At 36.7% G+C, this 19,871-nt stretch overlaps 1 protein-coding gene across 1 annotated transcript in view; it reads right to left on the bottom strand.

Moving 5' to 3' along the window:
• The window catches only part of Ush2a (usherin), a 740,698-nt gene that overhangs the window by 61,026 nt on the left and 659,801 nt on the right, over positions 1–19,871 (bottom strand). Inside the window, exon 65 of the mRNA XM_015483330.2 lies at positions 18,390–18,414. Coding sequence (XP_015338816.1) covers positions 18,390–18,414 — 25 coding nt within the window. The remainder of the gene's footprint in view (positions 1–18,389; positions 18,415–19,871) is intronic.

The following is a 19,871-nucleotide window of genomic DNA, read 5'->3' as shown; positions in this document are numbered from 1 at the left end:
AAGATTAGTAGAGTAAAAGAAACCAGAGGAAGGGAGGAGAGAAGGGAGAAGGGGAAAGACTGGGGAATGATATTTGCCAAATTATATTGTTACATTTTGTGCATGTGTGAATATGTAACAATGAATTCCCCCAGTATATACAACTATAATGTACCAATAAAAATATGGAAAAAATAAAAATAATATTATTTCTGAAGAATTACCAATACACACACACACACACACACACACACAAACACACACTCTTAAATAGCTGTGCTTTTTGTCAATGATTAGTAATGGCCATATGAAAAAGTTAGGGAATTTAAAAGTGACAAAGCAATCCTTATCGATTTATTCATGCTCATTTTAGGAAGTCATTTGTAGTATTCTCTCCTGAATGGATACTGAAAAAATCTGAATGCAATTCATTCTGTGAATTGGGTTGTGTCTTGGCGGTTTATTCAGCTACTTATTTTTCTTAAATTCAGAATTTTTGCTTGAGCAGTGTGGATCTTAACTATTTTGGATGCAGTTCTTTCATTAGAGATGTAGCATTCTGTCCCATTGACTAGGAAAAGTCATCATTGAAAAATATTTTCCTGCAGGGCATGATGGCCCACACCTCTGATCCCAGAGTTTTGGGAAGCTGAGGCAGGAGGATTGCAAGTTCAAAGCCAGCCTCAGCAACTTAGCGAGACCCTGTATCTAAATAAAAAATAAAAAGGGCTGGGGATGTGGCTCAGTGGTTAAGCACCCCTGGGTTCAGTGCTCTTGATGTTGTTGAGCTGTTTTTTGTTATCTCTGACTTCCAAGCCACGAACTTGTATTTGTTTCCCTTTTGTATCTCTCCACTCCATGTCACCTCCATTTCCTATTTACATTTTTAATTTAGGGCATATTTGTTGTTTTTGATAGGCAGCAGATGAAGAGGATAACATAAAAGAAATCAGGAGAAAACATTTTACTGGAGATAATCCTTTCCCTACGATTTAATATTTCTGATGAGATTTAGTCTCTTTTCTTTCTTACTTTTTGAACCTATATGCATGAGGGTCGGTCGGGATACAAATCAGTTCATCATTTTATGAGGCGTAAAGACAAGACTCTGGAACACTCTGGCAGTTGAGGTTCTGCTGGCAATTTGAACTACATTTTAACCTCTCAACTCTGCTCCTGGGGACACATGAAACTACTTGGAGTCTTCAGCAGTCTGACAATTTTACACCATCTCCTCTGATTATTTTTGACGACTTGAAGTGCCCCAAAGGTGGCCATGGGGTCAATAGGTTTATGTAGGTTGAAAATGATCAAAAATTACCATTGATCTGTAGCTGTCAATAAAAGGCTGCATGGGGATCTCCCTGCACAAATGTTTAAACTGCAGAAAGCTACCTAACTTAGTCATCTTTGAGTCTATTGATCTGATGATCCAGCAGTTTCCAGAGCTTTCCCTCTGGTCTTTGTGGTGCGTTTTCGCTAAACCCACTTACCTTAGCCCTTAAGCATCTTTTTACCCTGCTCCCAGTAATAAACCAAAACAGTGATGCATAGCCCTGCTGTGTTCATCAACAGAGCATTATGTGTGCTTATTACTCGTTGGAAAGGGTTAATCTTCCTGGTCTCCATCAACTGCATTCTAAGCCAATGGGATTTCTTCTGCCTTTGCCTTTCATTTGCCATTCTCCTTTATCCTGGGCTCCTCATTCTAAAATGGATGAGTTTTGGTTTATAAATCCTGACCATCTTGGTGGTGGTGGTGGTGGTGGTATTTTTTTTTTTTTTTACCTCCTACTTATCATGAATGCCAAATTCCAGAACATAAGTAATAAGGGACATCAAATTTGCCTCTTTTTTTTTTTTTTTGCACAAAGATAGCTTCAGACAATCTAGACTTAAATATATCAACCATTCAGATAGTTTGTCATAAGTTTTGTTTTAACTTGACATTATGATAACATAAAGGGACAACTATAGAGAAGAGCCAGAGTTTTTGCTTTTTGTTACAAATAAAATGTGAGAAGCAGCTCTAGGTCTCATTTACTTTATCTACAAACTATGGATCTGGAGGGAATGCATTCTGTCAACTGGCTGACTTTTATATATTATAATGCTTACAAATCAACACAAAATATTTTTCTAAATGTTTGAAAGCCAGATAATTTGAGGTATGGATTCTGTAGGGCCATTTTTCTTTTTCATGTATAAAGTTAATATGTGTGTTCCTCAAAGGTGGATCAACATATTTATTTTCTAGTACCTATTTTGCAAAAATCAATCAGTCTTGATAAGGAAATGATCTCTTTAACTATCCATTAACCAACTATCAAACTTGAATTCTTATCCATGGTTAAGTAAACATGGAAATTCCAAGACTGCAAATGTAAACATTGTTAGAAAATTTTCACTAAGAACACACACACATTTTACCATAGCCTTCTCTGTCTACATATATCTGAGCTTGTGGGACAAGAAGAAAAATGACATTTATCATTGGTAACACACAGACATGCAGATTTACTTCAGAATCAAAGATCAATTTGGAGCACAAGAAGGGAAAACAGAATACCCTTTAGGTTGATGGCCTCTTGTTTCATATTCCTGTAAAATGTGTTATGTGCTAGGTGGCATCACTAAGTGGTAAAGTGGAGCTGCCAAAATGGTCAGTGGAAATATGCATTTCTGGTCAAGAGCCTCATTCAACTCTGTAGACATTTTTGAGCATCTTGCATATCAAAGATGCTGTTGATGGAGACACAAAATGGAAAACACAGGCTCTTGATTCTAAAGAGCTTGTAACCAGATAGAACCAATCAACAATGTACAGAGAAACACAATTCAGAGCATGGTAGCACTATGGGAGCTAGGAAATTACTAAGAGGATAGTAATACTTTGGAAGGAAGGAAGTGAAGATTTGGGGAAAACTTGAGGGATGGCATTTGATTCAGACTAGGAAAAATGTAGGTTTTGAGTAGATAAAATAGGTGAAGGATAGTAGAATGAAACAGACATTATTATTACTGTGTGTATATATGTGAATGCATGACCAATGTGATTCCCCAACCTGTATACTCAGAAAAATGAGATATTATATCCCATCTGATTCAAATGTATGATATGTCAAGGTCATTGTACTGTCATGTGTAACTAATTAAAACAAATAAACAAATAGGTGAAGGATTGGAGGAAAGAACAGAAGGAAGAAAGTGTAGAAAAAATTGGGAAAGAGCTGGCAATTTAATATATTTCAGGTGTGGTAGGTATAAGAAAATAGCGGGGATTAAGGCTAGAAAGAGAACCATAGTAGGATTGGAGAGAGCTATAAATGTCACCTTAAACGTTTGTTGGGAAATAATAAGTGGCACTGGAAAAAAAAAAAGGAACTGATTATGTGTAAAGAGCTTCCCAATATAATTTGAAAGAATAATGTTAGAACTTTTAAATTTTGCCTTAATATGGTATAGACCATGGTCAGTGAATGGTGAAATAATAAATCCACTAAGAATCAATCAATTAATTAATTAAATTGTTATTCAACCAAAAAGTTAGATTGTTATTTGTATAAAGGAGGGAAAGTATTTTCCTAGGAATAAGATTTTTTTAAAAAATTATTTATTATCTTATGTTCTATTTCAAAAATTATTTAGAACCAGGTTTTCTTTTGATCTAAAAATAAAGTGGGAATTATGAAAACTGAACTGAAATTACTGCCCTTTGTCCTCACCACTATACCCCTGAGCTGTTTTTTTTTTCCTAATAATGGGACATGTTCACATGGAGCCACCCACATGCCTGCCTGGACCCTTGTACAGATCAAACATCTAAAAATGTTATTCATATCACTTATGACTGGGAAACAGAATGAGGTTAGTTCAAAGGAGCACACAGGTCTAACATATTCTTAGCTCTGGATTCTAACTAATATTAGAAAGTAAATTTCAGAGATTACAAGAAAGTATAAGTGAACATCCTCTCTTTGGATGATTGTGACTTATTTGACCATAGCTGATCAGTCAGGGGTCCTTTGTAATAACAATTGTAAATTTCAAACTTAAAATGTTAGGTTTGGCCGGGTGCAGTGGCACATTCCTGAAATCTCAGTGGCTCAGGAGGTTAAGGCAGGAGGATTGCAAGTTCAAAGCCAACCTCAGCAACTTACCAAGGCCCTAAGCAACTCAGTGAGACTCTGTCTCTAAATAAAATATTAAAAAGGGCTGAGGATGTGGCACAGTGGTCAAAGTGCCCTAGTACCAAAAAATAAAAATAAAAAACAAAACCAAAAAAGTTATGTTTGGAATATTCTTATGTTAGTTTGTGTGCACTTTAGTGTCTTTATTTAACAAATACCTATATGCAGAAAAAGGAATGATATGTGAAAAGGGAGGGCAGTACTTTCCCCTCACATCATTCATTTCATAATGGTGGGTCAATGCAAAAAAGAAGGAGCTACTTATATTTCCTTTATAGGCAAATTGACTTTATCAATTTAATCAATAAAGTAACAGCTAGAGCCCTTGCAAAATGAACAATGATGCCTCAGTTATCATAAAAACATTGGTGGGAAAAAGAATGGTTTTGAAATGGCTCATTTTTCAATGGGGAAGAGGAAAAAAAATTAAATTTGTGATAATTAAATTTTAAAGTGGCAAATCAGTTACACTAAATATTAAAAAGCAGTACTTCTGATCTATCAAAATTAAAAATGTGCATAGTCTATGGCCCAGCAATTCTACTCTGATAATCTATTTTGTGAGACTATTAACAAAACTGTAATAAAATGTAAAAAATATCTTCCAGCCATAGTATTTTATTTCTTCAATTTATGATTAAACACGTATTTATTGAGGACTTGCTATGTAATGGGAATCCTCCTAAACTCCGAAGGTACAGCAGAAATCACAGGAGGCAAGGTCACTACCTTATTTAATTTTGTATTATGATGCAGTCAAATGAGCAATATATAAAAAGAAAAAAAAACAGTAAGAGAAAAAAATAGGAATTAAAAACTGATATAAATTATGAAGAGAGTGAGTCAAGGGATACACTAATTTTAATGTTTGGGCTTAGGTGATGGGAAAGAGTTGAGAGGGGAAGAGATCCTTGAGGAAGTTACCTTAGGCAAGAAAGAAGAAGAAACCAGTCATGTGAAGAATCAGGGGAGAAACTTTTAGGCCAAGGAAGAGCCTGAAGCTCTAAGGTGGGAACAAACTTGGGATCTTGTTGCCAGGAAGGAGCTAGTGTAGCTGAAACCCCAGAGTGAGAAGGAGAATGGATGAGTAGAGGTCACAGTGATGGGCAGGATGGTATGAGTCCTGTAGGCCAAGATAAAGCCTTAGAGTCTGATTCCAGGTTCAATGAAAAATTATTGGAGGCCTTTAAGCAAGGGAGTGACTTCATTCCACTTAGGCTTTAAAGAGATCCCTCGGGTTGCTCTGTGAAGAATGTATATTGGCAATTGTATAAATCTGTTCCAGCTGTCAAAGCAAAATGCCTCAGACTGAGTGATTTAAAACGCAGAAGATTATTTTCTCACAGTTCTGGAGTCTGGAAGTCCAAGATCAGGGTAAGTCAGGGCAGGTTTCTGGTAAGTTCTCACTGCTTGCCTTGTGCCTAGGCAGCTGCCTTCAAATGGCCTCATCTCTGTGTATATACAAAGAGGAAGAGAGAGCTCTGGTGTCACTAATCCTCCTCTTATAAGAACACCAATCAGATTGGATCAGGGCCCTACCCCTCTGGCTTTATTTAATCTCTATCATCGCCTTGAAGGTCCTGTCTCTAAATACAGTCACATTGAGGGTTGGGGCTCCGACATATGAATTTATAGTGGGGGGGGGGTGAGCATAATTCAGTTCACGACAGAGATCAAGAAAGGGAGCAGGAAACATTAACGGGCCATTGCAAAAGTTCAAAAAGCAGTCATATGACCCTTATTCCTATAATCAGTTCCCTTCCTCCAAGCCCAAAGTGTTTGGTTTCCCTGATTGGAATGTGTCTAATGTATTCACCAAAGCACCAAAGCTGCTTCACCACCAATCTATTTTTCCCTCCCTCCCTCCCTTCTTTCCTTTCTTTCTCTCTCCCTTTCTTTCTTCCCTCCTTCCCATCTCCCTCCCTCCTTTCTCCCCTCTTTCTTTTCCAATTGATGAAATTCTATCCTTTCAGCTGTTGGTTCAAAAACTTTGGATTCATGTTCTCTTTCTCTTATATCTACATCTAGTCTTAAGTAAAAGTATTAGATTTATTTAACTTCAAAATACATGCAGAATCCTACCAGTTCTCATCACCTCTACTACTACCAGCCTGATCCAAGCCATTCTCTTCCACTTATACCACTGTGATAGTCTCCTTAACAGGTCTCCCTATTTTTAGACTAGAATCTCATTCCTAGTTGGAGTTTCTTTTGAAACATAAATCAGCTCATGTCACTCCTTGGCTCAAAATTGTGTAGTGGCTCCCCAAGGCATTCATAGTAAAACCTTTTTCTTCCTGCCCACTCTCACATTTCCCTTCTGACATCATTTACTACCATTCTCTGCTATGCAAACTACACGGCAGCCACACATTTCTAGCTGTTGTTCTTCAAACACGCTGAACAAGCTTCTGCCTTGAGGCCTCTGTATGGATGTTTACTTTGTCTGCAACTTACATTGCCCACAGTCTGCATGGGTAACTGCACATCATTGTTGCAAAGAACCACTCATATTTAAAATTGTAAGTTGCCTACTCTCTTCTTTGCATATCCCAGTTTTAATTACCTTTACCTTGTTATATATGTATGTATGAGCATATATATATACACACATATATATTTGGCTTTATTTAATATACATAATATACATATATGTATGTATATATATAAATTCATATATATATATATGAATTTATATATATATATATATATATATATATATATGAATTTATATATATAGATAGATGTATACACACACACACAGGTAAGTTTCCAAGCACTCATCACTTTCAACATACCACATAATGTATTTATTATGAATATTGCTCATCGTCTGTCTCTCTTCACCAGAATCGAAGCTGTCCTGGGGCAGGTGCCTGCATTGTCTCTGCTATGTCTCCCATAACTCTAATTGTGGCTGGTATAGGGTTAGTGCTCAAAAACCATGTGTGCTATCAATGAATGTGGACAGAATTTAAACTGCAGGGATGGGGTAAAGAAGAGAGTATATCAAGTGAAGAAGAGAATCTAAAGAAAGATGATGAACAACTATGACAGATGCTCTCTATTTATTATCATACTTGTAATCCTAAGCACTGCAAGGCTTAAAAGGAGGTATGTGGCAGAGGTTATTAACACTGAACATCCATTTACTTCCCCTCTACAATCTGCAGTTTCCCGGCACATTGATAGGAGCTATGTGACTAACACTTGTTAATGGGATGTGGGCAGAATGGGTGAAGCTACTTTCAGTTCTGGACCTTAGACACATCTTGTGGAACTCTCCAGTCTGCTCTTCCCTTATCTGGGATATAATTGGAGAAGGGCAGTTAGACTCACCCTATGGCTTTTTCCAATTTTGTCCTATTAAGCACTGAGACTTGGAGTTGTATTTATTGAAATAGACTGTCCTATCCTATCTTATCCTATCATGACTAATACAAGGTCTATGAATTTTGAAGTGTAAGAAACAGAGTTATTGACGACCCACACATTCTGATAAATTTAAAAATATACTGAGTTCAACAATGTTAGGATAAAACACAGAAGTCAATCATATTATCCAATAAAAATATGATGTCCAGACTTTAAAACTTACAATCTACAGTTATAGGAAAGGTGGAAATTGGCACAGTCTATATTCCACTCAAGAATATTCAGTTATGAGGAACAGAAACTCACTTTGACATGTTTTAGAATAAAAGAGAAAGTGAAAGCCCGGAACCCAAGCACATAAAATATAGTTCTGTTTTCCTTGAAACTGGAAAACTGTCAAAACTTAAAGAGTTTTTCTCTTGGTCTCTCAAGAGCTGCACGATATTTCTGTTTCCCTTTCTTTGAACTTGTTTTCTTTCTTTCTTTGCTGGCCAGCATGGCTATCAATTTCCAGTCTCAACACCTTACAGCTGTGGTATCATAATCATCTGACCCCCATCTCTGTTTCTTCGTAGAGGAGCTGATTGGTTGTTTACTAGCCAATGGATTTGCTGGCCTTGGGTCAGTTGTTGCTTAAGATGGAAGGGTCAAATGATAGCGACTGGTGTCCCTAGGTTTCTTTTCTTGGCACAAATTATAAATGATGATAGATATCAGTTAGAGGATAGAGTGGTTATCTTCAAACCCAAACTTCAGATTCAGTCCCTATCTTTGATATTAGATGACAAAATGGCCAAGAATTACTTTCTGTGGTTGTCTCTGAAAAGATCTATTTCTTACTCTCTAAGTCTGGTTATTGGTCAGACTACCACTGGATCTCTTAGACTGAGATAGTCCCGAAGCCTTTACGAGAAATGAATGCTGCAGAATCAAACACTTTAATGTTCAAATCTCAGTATCAGGGGAACTTCAAGTTTTTTGGGCTACTCTATTTTCTGTAGTCTCACTTCTGCTTTTACACGAGAGATACTTGTCTGGCTTTTCAATTTTTTTTTTCAAGGAAAGAGAATTAGGGTAACTTCAGGTAGAGATAGCTAATTGCCCTTAAACTTCTGAACTCTATTCAAACATCATTTTACTGACCCGACTAGATTCTACTAGATCCTATTTAATTGCCAGAGTTAATGTAAGAATCACATTCTGATTTCTCCAATTTGAAAGTCTGGGGGATGACAAAGCCTAGATCTGGTCAGGAGGCACTTGTGGTTTGGACTGCCAGTCCTCCTCTGCAAGGGCTCCTAAAGCCTGCCCCTCCAAGCACGTGCTCTGCCACTCCAGGCCTTGCCCTTGTCATTGCACCATATGTCCTAGCTTCTTGACTCCAAGGGACCAGTTACAGCCTGCTCTTCAATGCGGTCTTGCTTTTTCCTCACAATTTTCCTTTTTCTTGGAACGTCTTTCCGTGCCTGGCAACTTTCAACCATTCCTAAAAACACGAACTTAATGTCACCTCCATTTGGAAGAGTTTCATGACTCCCCAGACAGAATTACTTGCTTCTCTTCTTTGCTTTTCTGTTGTTTATGGCAGTTTTGCATTAGAGTGATCTGTTTACCTGTCTTTTCTCCCCACCAGACCTTGAACTCTTAGAGGACAGGGATTAGGGATACAAAATGTGTGTGGCACCATATGGGTGCTCAATAGATGTCTGCTGAATGAATAAATTATCTTTTATTTAAATACATTATCTTATTGGCAATATGCTAGCTGTTTTAAAAAAAAAATTATCATGGCATATAACTAATTTTTTTGAATCCAGAATTCCATCTATTTAAAAATAATGTCACTTAAAAAAAAGCTATTTTATATACCCCTTAGAAAGAAAAACATACTTTTAATTGGATGAGAATACAATGCTTTTTTTATCACTTAAGATTTTTTTTTCTATTTGTTGAAAAACGCCTTTAGATTTGTATGGACATAAGTCTTTCTTTCTTTTTTAAAATTTGTATATGATATGATTGTTTCTGTGCTATTTTGTATATACAATAGCTTTTCATTTAAATGCCAAATCATAGTGTACTATTTTATTTAAAGTGGCAATTAACCTCAACATGTGTAGTTGCCAACAATGCACATAACTGAATTGATGAGAATGTGATCAGCAGGGGTCAAGTTTGTGCAGGCATAGGAAATAACAAGTACAGAGCAACTGCCACCTACAACGGATGTGAGATTGTTAGAGGCGTGCGATTTCAGAGACAGGGAAATGTGAAAAAAAAATGTTCATCCTAAAAATCAATGAGGCTTCCTTTCTGTTTTCGGACTATGCTTTCAGAATAGAAAAGACTCTCTCATGGTAAACAGCCAGTGCATAACTTTTAGTTCACATATTCTAGCAAAGTGAACTGACATATTTTTGGTCATAACATTCTTGGGACCAAAGAGCTGAAGTTGGTTTAGTTAAGAGGCAGCCAAAACACACTGCTACCCTGGCTGTCCTGGGACAGACAAGGCACAAATAAAAATCCAGACCCAAGAACTCACAAATGATGTCATAAGAATGGTAACAAAGGAGATGTTCAGGGCTTTGGCTCTGCACATATAACTAACTGTTCTCAAAGACATCTGACCACTATATTCAGTGACTGATGCTGCTATTCTCAAAATTATCCTCAGTATAAGTTCTTTATCCTTTTACTTCTTCTCCTAAAGAGCATCTCAAGGGTTATTACAGTGAGTGCTTTTCAAGTACTTTATGTATATTAAATTGTTTAAGCCTTAAAACAACCTCACAAGGCAGACAGTATTATTACCCTCATTTTTCAGATAAGGAAATGGATGAAAAGATAGTTGAAGCAAATTGTCCATGGTCATATAGTTATAAGGGGCAGAACCAGGATTTGACCGGAGGCATTCAGAATGGAGCACTGTGCTCATAACTTTGAAGGTATGTTGGATATTGCATTGGATTGCTCTCACCACCCCCACTAACACCACCAGACTTTGAGAGGAGAAGCCATTGGGTAAGTACCATTTTTTTAGTAAAGATAGCTTCTCATATCTTTCTTTCAGAGAACAAAGAAAGGCTTCCCTGTGCTATTTGACCTAGACCCTGCCTATTGCTTTGCTTTCAGGGGAATCAGTGTGAATTTTACAAATATATATATATATATATATATATATATATATATATATATGAGAGAGAGAGAGAGAGAGAGAGAGAGAAAGAGAAAGAGAGATTGCTTTTCTAATGAAACAACTCTAATAATTTGGCTACAAGTCAGGAAAAGCATACATTATAAGACAAAACTATAATGACAGTTAAGGCTAACAGAAAAGCTGTTGCAAAGATAGATCTCTGAGAAACTTGTGAAATTCACTTGTACCAGGCTCCAAAGGGGTTAACTGGTTTGGAATAATCATAACTCAGGTGGTTGGGTAGACATTGATAGCACACGAAAGCAGTTGTGGCATGATATTGAGTTGTTGCTTGGAAAAAAATTTTAATATAATAGGATTTAAATTTCCTTTTTTCTTTGGATTTTTCAGTTAATATTGGAATTAAATTAAAGCATTAAGTCAACCAGCTTAGTGCAAAGCAAATTATGTCAGGTTCAGCATTGAGAGCTTCGTTATGGAATATCTATTGACTCAAGCTTATTAACTTGTAAATCCTCTAGTTTTAGATTATGATCTATTGATTATCTGCTTTTATTTGCGTTTTAAATGAATAAACAAAAAGAAATGATCATGGTTTAGTCATTACACCTTAAGAGAAAATGTACTTAAGCTAAGCATACTTAATTAAAAATAAAAACAACATTTATTTGTTCTGAGAACTAGAAGTTGTGGCTCTTATTTTCATCCAGGCAGATCAAAGATTGTTTTTAACCTCACACAATCATTTTTTACTAGATTTTTGGGCAAAATAGGAAAAGAAATTCTGACTGAGGACAGAAAATGTGCTATGAGTGTGGCATTGGAGTAAATTATTAATTTTTCTAGAATCTAGTATTTTGCTTGTTTCATCTTAGCAAAAAGGCAAAAATGAACTCCTGTCTCATGTGCAAGGTTTGTTCCTTCCCAGGAAGTCCTGTGACTAATGTCTGGGAAGAAGGCAATCTTTGAGCATCCAGCAGATGACTTAGAAGACCTGATTTCAAGTCTTGGCTCTATCACTACAGAGATTCTAGGCAAATTGGTTCCTTTTTCTGAGTCTCTATTTATAATAGCTAATATATTTCTCATGAGTTTTCTGAGGACCAGATGGCTTTTGTGAAAATACCTGGCACATAGTTGGCACTCAAGAAGAGTACTCTGCATCTGACCTTTGCTAATAGGAGCAGCTAAGGAAACATGGAGGTCCATTCATTCCCAAGGGCAATAGTTTAAATTCAGTTTTATGCTTTGTTTAATGTTCTTAGCAAAGAAAACTGCTGAGATTGGTTTTTGGTCTGAGGGTTAAACCCATAGTCAAATATTTTATTTAGTGTCTACTCTTTTTATAGCACAGAACTAGTCACTAAAGGGAGTAGGGAAAAAGCAGAAGGCACAAATTTTGGATTTTAGAAAGTGGAACCCATTAGTAATCTAAGATTCATAGAGAAATCAAGTACCAAAGATGTATGTTAAAGAAATCATCCTGGGCTTAGGAAAGCATAAGACATTTCAATGAATGGATGGACTTTAAATTTTAATCAATATATAGGCAATGCAGTATATCTGTATGATAGAAGAGTAGCATTCTATTATTCAATGCAAGATCTAAAAAAAATTAAAACATATTTAAAACTCACAGAACCTTTCAGAAGAAAATTTAGAGTTAGCATTGTGGTCATCATATCTGGTGTGGGAATCCCTGGAGACAGGAAGTAGAAGGGTGGGGAAGGGAGAAATCTCTTCCAACACCATAAGAACTAAAGACCAACTTGCTGAACTTTTATTTACCGTAATTAAGATCCTGGAATCTTCTAATTTAGAGATTTAGGAGAGGAACGCTCTCATAATGGTTCTATAGAATTGAATGTAGAAAATTGTTATCTTGACATTTGGATAACTTTGAGTCACTAGGCAAGGAAACAAATAACAGGAGAGAGAAGGAGAAAAACAAGCTTAGGTTAGTGCCTGGGGTGGTTGATAAGATAAATAGAATAGGGATACAATATATAATGAAGTTTGGCAAGTTTAGGCAAGAGCCTGGAAATCTTTGCCTTTCTCTCTTTAATGAATTTCCTTTTCAGGTTCGTGGAAGACCAGTGCAAATCCATGAAGGAAATAACTACCTAGAACTCAAATGAGGGGCTGGGGTTGTGCCTCAATGGTAGAGTGCTTGCCTGGAATGAGACACTGAATTTGATTCTCAGCACTGCCTAAAAATAAAGGTCCATCAACAACATAAATATATATACTTATATATATGTATATATTTATATAAAATTAAAAAATATATATAAAATTTAATAAAACCCCTCAAATCATTTAGGAACAAGTCATCAGCCAAATACCTTACTCCTCAGGGAGATGTTGTAAATATCATTATTGGCCTGGTAACTTATTATTACAGAAATAACTTGTCTATATTGTATCTGTTTTTATTTTTTGTATGTCATCCATATAAGCACTCATTCGCTTCTTTTGGCCCTCTTTGTACATATTGAGGTAGTTATACTTATTTATTTTGGAGGCTGTAAGTGACCAAGGTGGAAATATGAAAGATACAAAGAAAGATGGGAACACTAACAGGAGCTCCTGTGCCTGGATATGGAATAAGTAATTAGATGAGTTTTCTTTCTATTTTGCAATGAATGAGTTCTATTTTGGTTAACCTGGATTATGGGGCATTTTAAAAGAATATATGGGAAGAAATAAAGGATGTTCGGAAACCAAGTGATGGACTTATACTTAAGGAAGACTTCATTACCAGTTTGTGAGGATTATAAGGAACAGATTTCAACACTAGGAAAATGCCTATATTACACAATTTATCTGATGGCTGTCATACATTGCTTAGCAATGAAGTGTTTATCTTTTCCTTGCCTAGGTGTCAAAAGGATGTCAGAGTGGAAAATGACCTTTCAGAATCCTGGGCTGAAGGTCAGTACACATGCTGATGGTTCTTGCAGATTAATTGGACCACCCAGGGACCAAACCCAGACTCCTGAAGCCTAGAGTTAGGTTATACATTTTCATATCTGAGCTAAGCTTCTTCTAATTAACTTCATGGTTTATTTTCCACCTTTAAATCTCTACTGCAAAGTTACATTCTTGGGAGATGGTCTTCCCTGGCCCTGCAATGGTAAACAGACCTTCACTCTACCAACAGAGCACCATTCCTCCCTCACCCCCAGGACTAGACAACACAACAGTCCCCTAACTGGATGACACAGTTCTTATTGCCCATTTATGCTTTTGTTTTCTCCATTGGACTTATCTTCTTTATTTCCTCATTATCATAAAAGCTCCAAGAAGGAAGAGTTTTTGTCTGGTTATTCATCACCCTTTACTCAGTGGTTATATGTTAGGTGTTCACACATGGAGGAGTGAATGAATGAGTGAATAAATTAAGTTCTAGATCAGTCCCTGAAAAGAGAAGAATGGGAGTTTTACAATGTTAAAGAGCTGGTGATATTCATCCTATTTATTTGTTTACTTTTAGTGTATAGTGATATATTAGAATTTATGGTTCCATGCAAAGTGGGGTTGTGGATTATATTATCTGGTTCTAAGTATGTTATGTTTGAACTTCCAGAATTCCTGAAAGAATGAAAAGACATGGTTTGAATATATTACTAACAAAAATAAAGAATAAATAAATGGCCAATTAGATACTTCTTACTTCAAGCTCTCTATTAGCCAAACAGATGTTTCAACTGCATTGGACTAAAGTGGACACTAGCTTTTGAAATTATCAAGGGACCACTTAGAAAATAGATCGACATCTATAATTATTAGTAATGAGTCTTTTAGTGAGTGTGTACATGCCTTGAGATACTATTGATAACATTAGCTCATGATTAAATATTTTAGGATGTTTTACCTACATCTACTCCCTTAAAATGACAAATGACTATTTATGGTATGTTAGTTAATTAATACATATTTTATAATTTATAAATAAGCAAATACACATTCTGGACATATGTGCTAAAATTATTATGGGAATGCACATTCCAAAATGTTTAGAGACCATTGGCCTACATTAACATTTTTTTCTTCAGCAAAGTGATTGTTAATAAAACAAAGCAAAACCTTTTCCTCTTTGAAAATAAGATAAAATTTGATTGCTATTTTATGATGAATAAAATTCTAAAGTAATAACAAGTAAATCACTTAGGTTGTTTCCTTGAAATGGACAGTCTGGTAACACTTTTTGAGAGATAAATGCTTGAAGATAATTTGTTAAAAAAAAAAAATCTCATTCCCTTGACTAATTTCCCAGTGGGAAGTGCTGACTATTATTGGTAAAAATGATACCAATGGTCACTGCCCAGATGGCACTTTGAAGAATCTAGTTGGAGACAAAGGCCCTATAAAATGTGCATGTCACAAAATCATACTCAACCTCTATTATGCACTTGGGCTATTTTAACCAGTTACACTGTTACATTTATTTTATTAGTTCTTTTGACTATTTCTCAAGGTTGAATGATTTGATTTAAATTTTCTGTTAATCTTAAAGACCAGAGTGAAGAAGACCAATGCAAATATAAGTGGTTTGGGCAAGGTATAAAATATTTACACTGCCTCTCATTCCTGTGTTACTTACAAGACTGCAAGTAATCAGTTACACCGCCAAGGGTTCTGTACTGGGAGGGAAGCAGGGAGGCCACGGGTACACAGGGAACTACCCATCCCAGGGAAGCGATGTTCAGTTATCATGGTGACTGTCATCTTAACAATCGCGCGAGTGCATCATTCACTGTGGGTGACTAGAAACAGATGAAGAGGAGCTGAAAAATGGAAGGGTTTTCCTTGTCTCTTGTCTCTTTGATAACTAGGCAGACTACAGAGCATGAAAGATGAGGGCTGCCCAATTCAAACCAAAGCACGTAGCCACCATCTGGGCGTTTTAAAAGTAGGACACATGAAATGCTCAGATGTATCCCCCAACAGGGTGCAATAATACAGCAGTAAAAAGAAAACTATAGCCAACTATGTCTTTTTCCACACTCGCAGTCATTCTAGTACAAGAGGGGGCAAGGATTTTCCAAAAATGGTGCATGGTAACTACTCACAAGTTTGCCGCTGGATTCCAGTCTTAGCAGTGTTACACGGTACGGGGACACACCCAGTAGGGGGCGCTCTTCTAGGTGGAAAGAAAGGGGTCTGACCATGTTGGGTGGAGTTCTGAGCTGGAGGGCTCAAAAGTGAATATTCTCCTTAGAGTACAAACACTAAAATAACCATTTTCTTTAAAAAAATTCACCTTTGAAATACTTTTAAATAATATATTTGACATTCAATGGAGTACTCAACCAAGTAACTTTTTTAGTTGTTATCTGATGTAGATCTTTCATTTTCGGGATAAGAATGACTAAGTGACTCAAAAGAAAGAAAACGAAGAATCTTAACACCATCTTTTTGGATCTAACTTTGAAGGTGAAAATTCAGAACTTCTTATTTCTGGAAACCTCTCTCAGCTTAGCTTCTAGATCCTCAAGTCATGCAATCTATTATCACTGCCTGGTAAGGCATGTGGCAGCAGTTGAAAAACCCCAAGACCTCACTTTCTCTAGCTTTTTGTTCTAATGAACATTTTGCAAAGAGATATATATATATATATATATATATATATATCTCTTTGGGAGGGAGAGAGAGAGATAATATTGAGAGTTATTTATAGGAATCAGTGGCAGATAGTAACATATAATCTTTGGGCCACAGTGAAAAAATGCATGAATTACTATGTTTACTTCACATTTTCCAGTGGGATTTTAATTATATAAATAAAGCATTTTATAATCCCTTCCCAACTTCTTTCATATTTGCAAAAGTGCATATTCACAAGATCAAGGAAATTCACCAGTTTCTCATTTGCTGGTTGCAGCTCAGAGATGAATAGAGAAGCTACTAAATAGCAAATAAAAAGGGAAAAGCATGGTTTGCTGTAAAATGAGGCATCCAAACACTCTAATGATACTAATAATTGCTGGAAGTAATTTAAGACTGTCTTTTTGCCGTAGGAAGAAATAGGGAACTCTAAGCAAATATGAATGAGGGAATTGAAGGGAACGTGTTTTATGAAGATAATTTATGCAAAGGGAATGTTTCCATTTAAATTTTCCTGCTTCTGTTGAAATTCCAGATACATTTAAGAGGAAAATTCTTTCAGATCTTTTTCTGGAATTCCCCAAAGATTTTTGTTTGTTGGTTTGTTTGTTTTGGGCTCTCCTGATGCATCATTTTAAAATTTCACTCCTTGCTAAGAATTCTTATTAGCCAATCTAGCCATTCAATTTACCTTGCCTATTTTGTAATGAATAAATAGCACATACTGTTAATTGGCCATCTGGGGTTCAAAGAAGAGAAATATAGAGTTGATGTTTGAACACTCTAATGTGCTGACAACATATTGACCACACTCTATTTCACAAGATTTAAAATCCAGTTTCCTCACCCCATTCCCACCTCCCTCCCTTCGCTCCATTCTTGACCTTCTGTGAGACTAATATAATTTTTTAAAAGTGATTTATTCCTAACAGATGTGGTCCTCCAGCCACAGGGACCTGGATGCACAATGTCCCCTAACAACTTTAATTTCTGAATATAATAAGCATATATTCCACTAACAAATAATTATCGCTCTGTTAAGGAAAAAGTGCCAAGGCTTGTGGTATGATGACCAGGTAATAGAAGCAGAAAGGACAAGGCAATCGATTCTCCTGAGACCCTCACTATGTTGGGCCCAAATGTGCTAATTATGGTATTTCTAAAGCATGGTAGGCCATAAAGGAAAAAAAAAAATTAGTACTCAGTGATATTTAGAAAGCTGCTTTTAGGTGCACATTTTGTTTCTTGTAAATCCAATATTACACAAGATTAGATTAAAACTACAAAAGCCCAGGTCCTGGTACAAGCCAGATCCATAGGACAATACCAGAGGGATGATTTCCTTTTTCCTTGAGTATTTTCAGTGGCTCATCTAGCATCTTGAGGGTGGGTACAGGACGTGTGTCCTCATGCACTTTGACTGGGATCACTGTTCTGTGCTTGGTTGGCTCCAGGTAGCGTTGCAAACCCGAGATGACACCACAGGGTTCTCAGTGAGGTTGGGGCTCTGATCCAGCTTTCCTGGAACTAAGTGAGGCACTGCAGGAACTCTGTGGACTTTGGGGACTATTCTAAATGAGTTTAGTCTCTCAAGTTGAGCTTCTGAGGAGCTGCCTCTAATTCCTCAACCATGACTGTGACCCTTGGACTGCCTTTATTTTCTCTATTCTACACCTGGACTCTTGGGTCAGCTGCCATAATACCATGCTGCTCATAACTGAAATATTTCACTAAATAGTACATGCTTTTGAGAAAAAGGTTGTTAGGTGTTAGGGGAACAAGAAAAGGAGAAATCTCTCTCTCTCTCTCTGTCTCTCTCTCTCTAATTCTGGACTAGTTTTCCAGACAGGACACTCAGCACTTAGCATGATGACATCTTCACGTATTGACTTCCTCTCTGAAAACTTATTTCAGAGCATACTGACCTCTGTTCTCTGAGTGCTGGCTCCCATTTCCCTCTATCAGGAGCGACTCTCTGAAGGAGGCATCCCAAAAGAAAGTCTCAGGGAAAGAGCCAAATCCTGGCTGGGATCCATTGTTTGCTGACTCTAGAGTCAGGCTGCTGACCCACTCACCTTGTTAAACATCTGATGAGAATATCTGGATATTTAAAAAAGAAATATCAGTTGTTTTAATATCAGCCCTATGAATAGGGGCAGATAGGAAATACATCCTCGTCTCTGCTTTCTGAAGCAAAGACTTGCCCTTAGTTGTTTTAAACTCAGACCTCCCCCTCTTCACCCAAGTAATCTCAAGTCTGCTCCACTTCTGTATTTTATTTGAATCCTACTCGTTGTTCAAAGCACAGGCCTCTCCCAAAAGACTTCTCTGGACTTTTCCAGTCCACGTGATCCTTTGACTCTCGTGTCTTTTTATAAATTGTTTACTATATTGGTACTAGGCAATGAGTCACATCAAGCTTTGTGGTTTCTCTCTGTCCCACTGAACTATAATTTGTGACTTTCATTGATATTTAGCTTTTCATAAATAATATCTTATCCCTTTAGGCAATCACTTAAGAGAACAGCTCTGAATAGCAGAAAGGAAAAGGTTTTAGAAACAGAGAGCCCAAGCTGCACAGTTGGCACATACCTGTAATCCCAGCAATTTGGGTGGCTGAAGCTGGAGGATTGCAAGTTTGAGGCCAGACTCAGCAACTTACCAGGCCCTAAGCCAATTAGCAAGACCCTGTTTCAAAACAAACAAACAAACAAACAAACAAAAACAAAAACCAATAAAAACCCAAAAAACTGGGGATGGATGTAGTTCACTGGTAAAGTGGCAAAGTACCTCAGAGTTCAGAGTTCAATCCTCAGTACAAAGAAAAAAAAAAAAGCAAAAAAAAAAAAAGGCAGTAAAGAGACCTGCTTTGAATCATGACTCTGAAGCTAGCTGTGTGAACTTGGACGTGTTACTTGACATCTCTGAATTTCTGTCCCCTCATTAGTAAACTGTGAGTAATAACATTTTATAGAATAGTTATTAAGATGAAATAAAATCATAAGTGTAAAGTTCCCACAAAATGTTTTATGTAGAAAGTTCTTTACATATTGAAATTGAAACTTATAAATAATTCTTCCTCAGGCTGATTTAGCTGTGAACATACAGGTCTCCTTTTGTGCTAAAAATAAAATATTATTGAAAAATTACAAAAATTCTATAATAATAGTTTAGGTACAAACCATAATAAAATGCAAGTCACTTCTTGCTCATTAGATCTTGCTTATTCATCAATTCATTACTTCATTTACTCGTTACCCAAAACACTGTCTATAAGTGACATTGTTCTAGGTGACATTGTTCCCCTGCTCATGGGGGCCTCCATTCTGGTGGGAGACAGTTTAAAAAAAAGAGAAAAAAGCAATATATACACTGATAGATAAAAGTCTGTATGAAGGAGAAGCATAGAGCAGAGAAGAGGGATACAAAGGTGTGTGGGTGAGAGGCAGGGACACCAGCTAGGCTGGCCGGGAAAGGGCTAACTAAGGTTGTCATGTTAACAAAGTAAGTGTAGGAGTCACACATAGGGACATCTTGGGGAAGATCATGCCTAGCAA

This window comes from Marmota marmota, unplaced genomic scaffold (genome assembly GCF_001458135.2).
Source record: "Marmota marmota marmota unplaced genomic scaffold, marMar, whole genome shotgun sequence".
Classification (NCBI taxonomy): domain Eukaryota; kingdom Metazoa; phylum Chordata; class Mammalia; order Rodentia; family Sciuridae; genus Marmota; species Marmota marmota.
The sequence above is the reverse complement of the archived record's forward strand: the minus strand, read 5'-3'. Positions and strand labels throughout refer to the sequence as shown.